Source organism: Neopelma chrysocephalum, unplaced genomic scaffold (genome assembly GCF_003984885.1).
Source record: "Neopelma chrysocephalum unplaced genomic scaffold, ASM398488v2 Primary Assembly neopelma1_89, whole genome shotgun sequence".
Taxonomy (NCBI): Eukaryota; Metazoa; Chordata; class Aves; order Passeriformes; family Pipridae; genus Neopelma; species Neopelma chrysocephalum.
This window is the reverse complement of record NW_020897751.1, coordinates 448,939-458,112: the sequence shown is the minus strand read 5'-3', so window position 1 is coordinate 458,112 and position 9,174 is coordinate 448,939. Positions and strand designations below refer to the sequence as shown.

At 49.4% G+C, this 9,174-nt stretch overlaps 1 protein-coding gene across 5 annotated transcripts in view; it reads left to right on the top strand.

The window, feature by feature from the left end:
- P4HA1 (prolyl 4-hydroxylase subunit alpha 1) overlaps positions 1-9,174 on the top strand; it is a 31,872-nt gene that overhangs the window by 2,645 nt on the left and 20,053 nt on the right. For 4 of the 5 annotated variants that reach the window (XM_027692970.1, XM_027692972.1, XM_027692975.1 and 1 more), the window contains exons 3-5: positions 5,836-5,952; positions 6,801-6,897; positions 8,822-8,973. In XM_027692970.1, the coding sequence (XP_027548771.1) occupies positions 5,865-5,952; positions 6,801-6,897; positions 8,822-8,973 (337 nt within the window). In that variant the 5' untranslated portion in view covers positions 5,836-5,864. Of the gene's footprint in view, positions 1-212; positions 282-5,835; positions 5,953-6,800; positions 6,898-8,821; positions 8,974-9,174 lie in introns of those variants that run through there. The other variant, XM_027692971.1, reaches the window with a different exon arrangement.

Genomic DNA, 9,174 nt, shown 5'->3' with positions numbered 1-9,174 from the left:
CCGGTGTCCCTGCCGGTGTCCCCGTGTCCGATGGCGGCGGCCCGGTGGGACCCACGTGGAGCCCCGCGCGGCGCATGCGCGGTGCGGCGGCCGCCGCTGTGACCGGGCTCACGTAGCGCGCGGGCGGCCCCGCCCCGGGGGGCGCGGCCTGAGGGGGGCGTGCCCGGCGAGCCCATAAAAGGCGCGGCGGGGCGGCCGCGCGCTCAGTGTGAGAAGCCCCCGGGCAGGACGCGGAGCTCCCGCAGCGGCGCCGCCCCCGCCCCGCCGCCCCCCGCGCTCAGGTGAGGCCTGCCCGCCCCCGCCGCGCTGCGGGCGGGTGGGGTGGGTCGGCTGAGGGCAGCGCCGCGGGTCCGGCCGCTGCGCGGGCGGGCGTGGGTGGGTGGGGGCGATACGTGGCAGAGCCCCGCCGCCGCCCCCCGCCCCCGCGGCGAGGGGTCCCGGCGCTCCCGGCCCCCTGCTCCCGGCCCTTACGTAACGGGAGCCGGCAGCCTCCGGAGGGGGGCGGGAGGGCGCCGCCGCGCCGGCTTCCCCGCGCCTGGCAGACTAAACACAGCCGCCGCCTCCTCCTCCTCCTTCTCCGCGTCCTCCCCCGCCCGCTCCCCGAGCGCCCTCGGGCCGAGCACCCCCGGCTCTGCTCCGCCGCCCTCCGCGGCCCCCGGTCCGTGCGGCGCCCCGGTCCGTGCGGCCCCGGGAGCGGGGAGCACGCTGCCGGGATGGATGGAGGGGTGGGTGCTCGGCCCGAGCGCTGCGTGCGGGGATTGCCCCGCGCGGGACGGGGCTGCTCCGCGGGTCCCTCCCCGCTGTTTCCCAGCCACTCGCTTTGTGCGGAATTTCGCGCCCACCTTTGCCGGCAGCCCCTGCCCTTCGGTGTGTGTGTTTTGATAGGATCTAACCCTGACCGGGAGGAGAAACTCCCGGCATGGAGTCTTTGAGCGTTGCTGGTGAATAGAATAAAGAAAATATAAATGTCACGTGTACTTATTCCAGTTTACCTGAAAAGTAAGGATCCTTCAGGATTGCAGACACCAGCATTCGGTTTCGCTTTGGTTTTTCTGCTAAGAGGAGGATGCAGAGTGTTCACCTACCTGTGATAAGTGAAGGTTCAGCGCTCAAGGGTTTAGTGAATGAAAGAAGCCATTGGTTACAAGAATAAATAAATGCAGCTTCCCACAAGGCCAGGGGCTGTTGGCTGAGTGTGCCGACAGTGCTCTGCCAGGGGCGGAAAGTCAAGGTAATGAGTTCCTGGTCTGTCTGGGAAGCAGAGGCCTCCCGTTGGGTCAGAGATGTTCTCTGCCCTACTGCTCTACTCTTGGACCATTGCTGGATCCGTTTTAATGCCTTAAACCACACTGCCAAGCATTTCATTTGACCTGGAGTACTCTGCACTGCTCCTTAGGTATGTGCTGACACAACCAGGACTGATTAACTTTCTCTTTGTTTTCTTCCCCGAGCCAGCTCTCTGACCTGTAGAGGTTTAAATGTTGTTCCACAACGAATAGGTTTAAATTCTAGTGTTTAAAGCTGTGATTTCAGGGCTTGCACATAGATTGGAAAATTCCCAGTGCAGTTTGACAAAGGGAAATGACAGGTAGTGAGTTAACTCTGGAAGGAGTGAGGATGAATAGAGGTTTATGGGAGGAAAACTCTGCCTCCATGCTGATAGAGGTAAGGAAACCCCTTTTCTTCATAAGAGTATACTCCTTGAAAAAACCTGACTTCAGCTGTCAGATCATTGGGACTGTCCTGCTTTCTTTGCAATCACTCTTAATATGTGAAAACATTATATCTCTATAGATGCTCTGCCAGTCCTTGAGCAGAAGAGTAAACAGAAGGATAGCTCCTGCTTGTTGTGTCTAGTAAGATGAGTGCTCTGTTCCGTCCCCAACGTTCATTGTCTTGGCTTGGGAAGTTAAAACAAGTGGCCTCTGAGGGCTGTGTCCATTCAGTCTTAGGCTGAAGAAACCAAGGGAAAACTTGCTGCAGTTCCCTGGGTACAAACACACGTGCTCTGTGTACTCAGACTCACAAATGTTGTCTTCAGCTTGGCAGCGAAGGATAATTAAAACACAGCACCTACTTGATGCTAAAATTGATTCTCATCTCTTATTAGATATTATTTATATAGATCAGATTCTGTTACAACTCTGTCATTAAAAGAAACCTGAAACACGCCCTGTTCTTTTGGTAGCAGCAATTACAGAAAACCTTTCTTCTCTCACTGCTTGAATCTTAATTTTAAACCAGCTTTGGACGTGCTAGAGGACTTGGGAACTGGATCCTAGTGTTTCTGTCGTGTGAGACCATTAAGCAATGGTGACAGCTAAATGTTCTTAGTCCTTATTCTGGGAATTTCTTTCCTTTGCAGTAGTATTTCCAGGCACATCACGTGATGAGACTGTAACTTGGGTTGTCCTTGAGACAGGAGAGGTTTTGGGCAGTGAGCAGCTATCACTTCCAGTGCCATCCTCTCCATGTCCCACAAACTCAGCTCAGTTTAACTGTCTGGCTTTTTTTCCCTGTTATTTTTTATATGCCATGGGATACAGTCAGGATTGTGAGAGTGGACCAGCATTTAAATCAAAAGTTGTGAACCCCGATGATGCAGTTTTGTCTCCTGGCCTTGACTTCATTTGGAGGAGGCCACTAATTCCTTACCTAAGTAAAGAAGCTGGTTTGGAATCAAGTTAGAATTATTCTGGTATGGCTCTATGTTGAAGTACACCCTCAGCTTCCATTTTTTTATCCCGTTTTCTGGATCCTGGTGAGCACCTGGGAGCTCGGAGTTGGCAATGAGGAGACTTGTCTAACGAGCATCTCCACTCCTGGGGCACTGATTGGTGACCTTGGTCACAGTGAGGTCATGTCACTGCAGTTTGTCTTCACTTTTCCTTCTGCTGGCACGTCTCTACCTGTAGGGCTGAGCTGAACTCTTTAAAGAAGTCCTCCAAACCCCACCTCTATAAGTTTCCTGAGTTGAAAAGGTGTTTGTTGTGTGTCCCTGCTGCCTGGGGAATCCTTGGCAGTGCCATTCCTCTACTTGCTGCTTTGTTTTACTTGGATCCACATGTTTGGTTGCTCTTTACTATTTTTTCCCGTTCCAGTGGAGGTTTTTTTGTGCTTTGCCACGTTTAGTGAATGCACTTCTGTGAGGTGGGGAAGCTCCTGTGTTCAAAGCTGTCAGCTGGACTCCCACTTCCCTCTGTGGGTAGTGATTCCCTCCTCTCCAAGCTTCTCAATTGCCAGCTTTGTGTTTGCTGAGGAGGAGAGTGAGACTGACAGGAATAATGGAGAGAGGATTTTCATCTTGTTTTACTTCATGTCACCGACAGGAAGAAATTAAACCTACTTATTTGGCAGCTTGTGCTGCGTCCAAGAGATTTCCAGCATTTATCTTAACCAAGCTTTATTTTCTTTGATTTGGGAACCTGGGGCTGATCCTGCAGTAGTTGGAAAGCTCTGCTACTTAGCAACTGCTCTTAGGGCAGCATGAGTTTGGCTGGCCCTGCCTCAGCCTCCCTGTCCAACTCTGAATTCCGTCTGGGAGGGAAGGAATCTTGGGTGGCTGAAAGCTATTACCGGAGTCGAGCCCTTGCAAACGACAGGAAATGCGGGAAAGGAAGGAAAAAATCAAGCTGGAGGTGACCTCTGGATGTCATCCAGCCCAACCTGTTCCAAGCTGGGTGAGCCCGGGGGTCTGGTTAGGCTGCACATGGGCTCGTCCCGTTTCCTTTGGAAATTCCTCCAGGAACTGGAAATCCAGTTTCTCCGGGGAGCCTCTCCTAGTGCTGAGGTGGGAGATACTCTGTGTTTCTGCCACCTTGGGATTCCCCTTGTTGCACTTTGAGCCTGTTGACAGTGGCTCATTCTGCTGCGTGCCTGTGGAGATACAAGGTGGGAAGAGGGTTGCAACAGCGTTTGGAGGAGCCTGGTATTGCAGCAGGCTAAACAGCAGCTGGAGAAGTGGAAAAACAAGGTCACTGAGAGCAGAGGAAACATTGTTTTCATCACCTTTTTGTTGGTTTTGTTTGCTTGTTTTGTTTCGTTTCAGAAAAGTTTCCTATTGATTAATAGTAAAAAAAGTAAACTTTCTAAAGCTTTCCTTGTGTTTTTCACTGAGTGCAGTAAACAAATAGCTGAGTGAATTCCCAGCACTGATAAGGTTGGCAAATATTTCTGGTGTAGTGGAGCTGTTTGTGCTTTGTCACTGATTCACAGATGTGTTGGCTCGAGTGCTCAATGAGGAGGCACTTGGCTTTCTGCAGGGGGAAGTACAAGTGGAGGGGTGGTTTTAGGTGGTTTAGGTGGTTTTAGCAGGTACCTATCAGTGGCTTTATTAGCTGTGTTTGCAGCAGCTGTGAGTTTATTAGCTGTGTTTGCAGCAGCCTGCTGTAGCTGTGGAGGGGCTGAGCCAGGAGGAGGAGGAGGAGGAGGAGGAGGAGGTGAGGAATGCTGCTGTGGGCAGCAGGGCTGCCTTAGAGCCTTGGGGATGCTCAGGGGCCTGGCTTGACTGGGGGAAAAGCAGGACTCCAGGCTTCCCTCTCCAGATATTCACTTCACAGCTTGCTTTCTGCCAGTGGGTGTGCAGGAATGCTTCAGCCCTTCAGTTGTGGTCCTGCAGGTCTCAGCTGCTTTACAGGAGTTGGAGGTCGTGCTGCTTTTCCTGGCTGGAGTTTCCCCTTGTTCCTGTCAGTGCCAGTGAAACTGTGCTCGTCCTGTCCAAGAAGCAGCTCACAGAGTAAACCTAAACCCCAGGGCTGCTCCTCTTGGAGTGCTGGAGGTGGAAAGGAAAGGAGGGAGCTGCTCCCAGACCCTCAGGTGCAGTACAAGAGGAGATCCATGCTCTGGATGGAGCCAGTTCCCTGTCAATATCCCACTTTTGGGTGGGATGGTTTTGCTTTGGGTGCAGCTTTTGGACTTTGCTGATGTTGTTTACACCTTCCTTGTGTGAATGGCACACCTGGGTTTATGTTGTTTGCTCTCAGTTCTGTCAGCTCAGTCAAAACCGTGTTTCTTTCTTCCCTAAATAGGCCAAACCACTTTGTAGCTGGGCTTGTTGCTTTTTTTTATTTTTTGCTTGTTTTTCCTTCTCCATCAGTTGTCTGGCTGTTGGAAGAGTTGTAAACCAGCTTCTGCTAGTCCCTGCAGTCTGTTCATTTTTCTGAGCAGATGCAGTACGTGAGAGTTCAAGCTTTTGTTTGGAAAAAAAGTAAACCTTGTGAATTCCATGACAGCATAATTACTTCTAAAGTATGCAGGAGCCAGGCAATCCTGGGCTGCTGAAGGGATCAGGAGCCTGAAAGGCTGAGAGCTTGGCAGCTGGCCCTGGGAGAAAGCACTGCCATGGGCTTTTCCAGGATCCAGGGACAGAGCAGCCTTTTGTGTCAGGTGTGGAGCTGTTCTCGTGGTGGCAGCCAAGGAGCAGGAGTGTGCCTGTCACTCCCCCTCTGAGCTGCTTGGGGAGGGTTTTCATTGAGACCTGTTCCACTGGCATCTTTCTGACTGAAAAATGGAAACTTTGGGCTTTTTTCATGGAGTGGATGAACTTGATAATGTGTGTTTTAACTCGGTGTTACGGGTTCTGTCAGTGTTTGATCTTGGGTTTTGGTGCTTTTTGCAAAGCGGCTCCATCTGCAGTGAAGAGTCTCTGAGCTATTCTTCTCTTCCCATGGGAGACAAAGGTATAAGAAAGTCAGCAGAAGGGTATTACTCCTCTGAGAGCTGCTCAAGCCTGTCAGGATTCTGCACTAGTGGCAGCCCCACTGTCTCTTCTCAAGGTGGATTCAACTCTCTGGTGAACAGGGATGTTTTACCTGTTTTTTTTTGTTCCTGTCACAGGTCTGTGGTGAGGTGACAGCTGCTGAGCAATGGCCTTCAACAAGGTTTGGTGTGCCCTAGCCCTTGGATTTCTGCTGCCTTTTTCCTGTGCCCACACGGACTTCTTCACTTCCATTGGTGAGACATCCTTTGCTGTACATGCTGTGCAGCCAAGAGAGTTTGCTGACAGCTCTCACTGCTCATTCTGCTCTGTGTTAATCCTCCAGGGCTTTAATCAGTACAGGACTGAACCCACTGCCTAGTTCTTACCACATTATTGACTTTCCTTTGAGGAGAGACATTCTGTAAGTCAGCCCAGGTAGTCTAATGACCCAGGCTAGGCTTTGTGGTCGTTATTTATTCTTACAGTTATTGGAATTTGAACAGAATTTTGGTGTGGGCCGTTGCACATGTGTGGCAGCAAGTGGAACAGCTCCATAGGGATGTGGAATATCAGAGTACTCACCCTGGGCTCTGATGGCCTGGGGCACAGCTGAAGGTGGGGACTGCACCAGTTCAGCTGCCTTCTGCAGGAAATGAAGCAATTATTAATTAATGCCAGGGACCCATTGAAGTCATGGAAGTAATCTTAAAAATAAAGCCCTGGGTTAGGCTGTGTATCAGACACGGGTGCTTTGTGTGTTTCTGTAGCTTTCCCTTTATTTGCTCTACATTATGTATGCTTGGATGAAAGATTACTCTGTGGCAACCTACTTCCTTTTCCAAATGAATCCTAAATTAGTTCTAATAATAAATATGTGGTATTACATTAATTTCCATGGCAACGAGCTTGGTCCAGCAGGAGATTTTTCTCCTTCAAAAAAAGCCTTACTCAAACAGTCCTTCAGGGTTATTTAAGCAAATGCAGAAGGACTTTGGGGAAGGCAGAGCTGTAGAAGGGAAGAAAGTAGAAAAGAGGAAGAATGCCTTTAATTCCCAGAGTTTTTTTGTTTCTCCTTGACTCACCAAACTCATTTGTTTTCTAGGTCACATGACAGACTTAATTAACACAGAAAAAGATCTGGTGGTGTCACTGAAGGATTACATCAAGGCAGAGGAAAGCAAGCTGGAGCAGATCAAAAAGTGAGCAGTTTGTTTCATAGTGTTAATGGTTAATAGTTGAGTCCACCCCTGTGCAAAAAGTGCTCCCCGAGGCTGACTGAGTTTGTGGAATGTTTCCTGAGGCAGAGCTCAAACCAGCAGGTTGGGCTGGGGGTGTGTTTGACCCGAGCTGTTCCCTCTGAGCCATTGGTTGGGGCTGTGCAGCTCCCACAGGATGGAATCTGAGCAACCCCCTTCCTGTACAGCACTGGCACTGCAGGACTCCTGCTGGCACCTAATTCCCAGGGGATGGAGTTCTTGGAATGGCAGTTTGCTAAGTAGAAACTAAAACCCAAGATACATCAGATGTAAATCACTAAAAAGTGTTGGGGTGGCCACTGAATTACCCACTGCAGGGGCACAGATTGTCTCTACAGATTTACTCTGTTTAGATTTAAAAATAAAATAAAGCAAAACAAAACTCCTTTAGTGCTTTTAAAAATAACAAGGGGCCTGACCATTGCCATTATTGTGGTCCTCACACCTACAGGGCTGAGCAACAGAGCCCAACAGGTCAGATTTTATCCCAGCTGGGAAAAAAACCCCATCCCTGAACAGGATGTTTTCCTGGCTGTCAAAAATGGGTGTAAATCTGCCTGGAGGATGTTGAAACAGTTCTAGATAGATAGGTGGATTTTATTTTATTGTTTATTACTTTCTGGTGTTCTACCAACCAGGAAGAAACTTCTGTCAGAGTGGGTTTATTATATTTATCACTTAAAGTACAGAGTTGGAATTGCTGACAGGTTTGGAATGTTAGAAATATATTCTTTACAGCTACAAATTAGCCTGGGAACGTGCCAATGGACATCCAGAAGTGTGTAAATGCAGCTCATTGTCCTCAGTGTTGCAGCTCTGTCTTTATGATTTCAGAGGAGCTGTCAGGTCAGAGAAGTTTTATCTCTGTCACAGAGATAAAAGACCCTGGAACAAATGCCAGCATTGTTTGTTGGGCTCTGTCTTTGGCTGAAGGATGTGGGGAGCTGGTGTTCAACTCCCAGACAGCTGCTAATTCCCTGGAATGTGGAGGATGGCTCAGGCCTCGTGTGGGGCCTTTTATCAGACAGAAACCACTTGAAAGAAACCCTGCAAACCTAATTCAGGCAAAGCAGGTTCTGGGACACGCTGATGGACAGAGTTCCCTCCAGGCTGCAGATTTTTGTGTTTGCCTTCTGTTGGAGTTTGGTTTTGTCTGTGGGGTGTGGCTGTTTAACATTAATTTACCCTGATTGCAGGGCGTTGTTACATCCTCGTGTTGTAGAATCTGCATTATTTTGAAAGCTGTGCTTGTTTGGGAGCACCTTGGGGTTGGGAATGACTTATGGCACTTAGAGAGGATTGTGGAGATGGAGAAGCAGCACCAGGAATGGGATCTGGGCTCCTTGTCCTTTCTTAAGCTTTCAGCTTTGTGGTGGGATAAGTAAGGAGCTTATCACAGATGTAAGAGTGTGTGTCTGAACATAAAACTACTTGAGACAAGCGTGGAACTGCCTTTTATAAACTTAAGGGGGGGGGGGAAACCAGCCATTTAAAAATAAAAGATTGCAAATGGGGGTAAAGCTTTGTTTTTGATTAGTCCTGCATGGCCAGCTCATAATGGAAGTGCTGGCACGGTGCTTTTGGGGCTTGTAGGAAGGAGTTCCTTCAGGCAGGGTCCCAACAAAGACAGCAAGAGCAGCACAAGGTTTGAGCTGCAGCTGAGGAAGAAGATTTAAAAAAAAAGGGAAAAAATAAAGCAAATAGCCCTTCTTGTTCCTTCTAGGAGACTCTATATATAGATAATGTAAATGCTTGCAATTTCTGTTGGGTTTTTTATTAAGAAAGACACTTGAGTAGCTTGAAATCAGTTCTCCAGAGCATCAGCAGACTTGTGCAAGACTTTAATGAATGTGTGTTTTCATTATAGATGGGCAGAGAAATTGGATCAGCTGACAGCCACTGCCACAAAAGACCCAGAGGGGTTTTTGGGACATCCTGTAAATGCCTTCAAGTTGATGAAAAGGCTCAACACAGAGTGGGGTGAGCTGGAGAGCCTGGTGCTGAAGGACATGTCAGATGGTGAGTGTGCCTGCAGGAAAAAACCAGCATCCTGTGCTAAATGCAGTGCCTTGGCTGTGTCCTTCACATGTCAGGGTTTGAATGGGGTTTGGGAGGCTGCTTTTGAGACTGAGCACTTGTGGAACCAGCCTGAATTAGTGTGGTAAACACTCTGCTGGCTCTTTGCTTTAGTGTGGTAAACACTCTGCTGGCTCTTTGCTT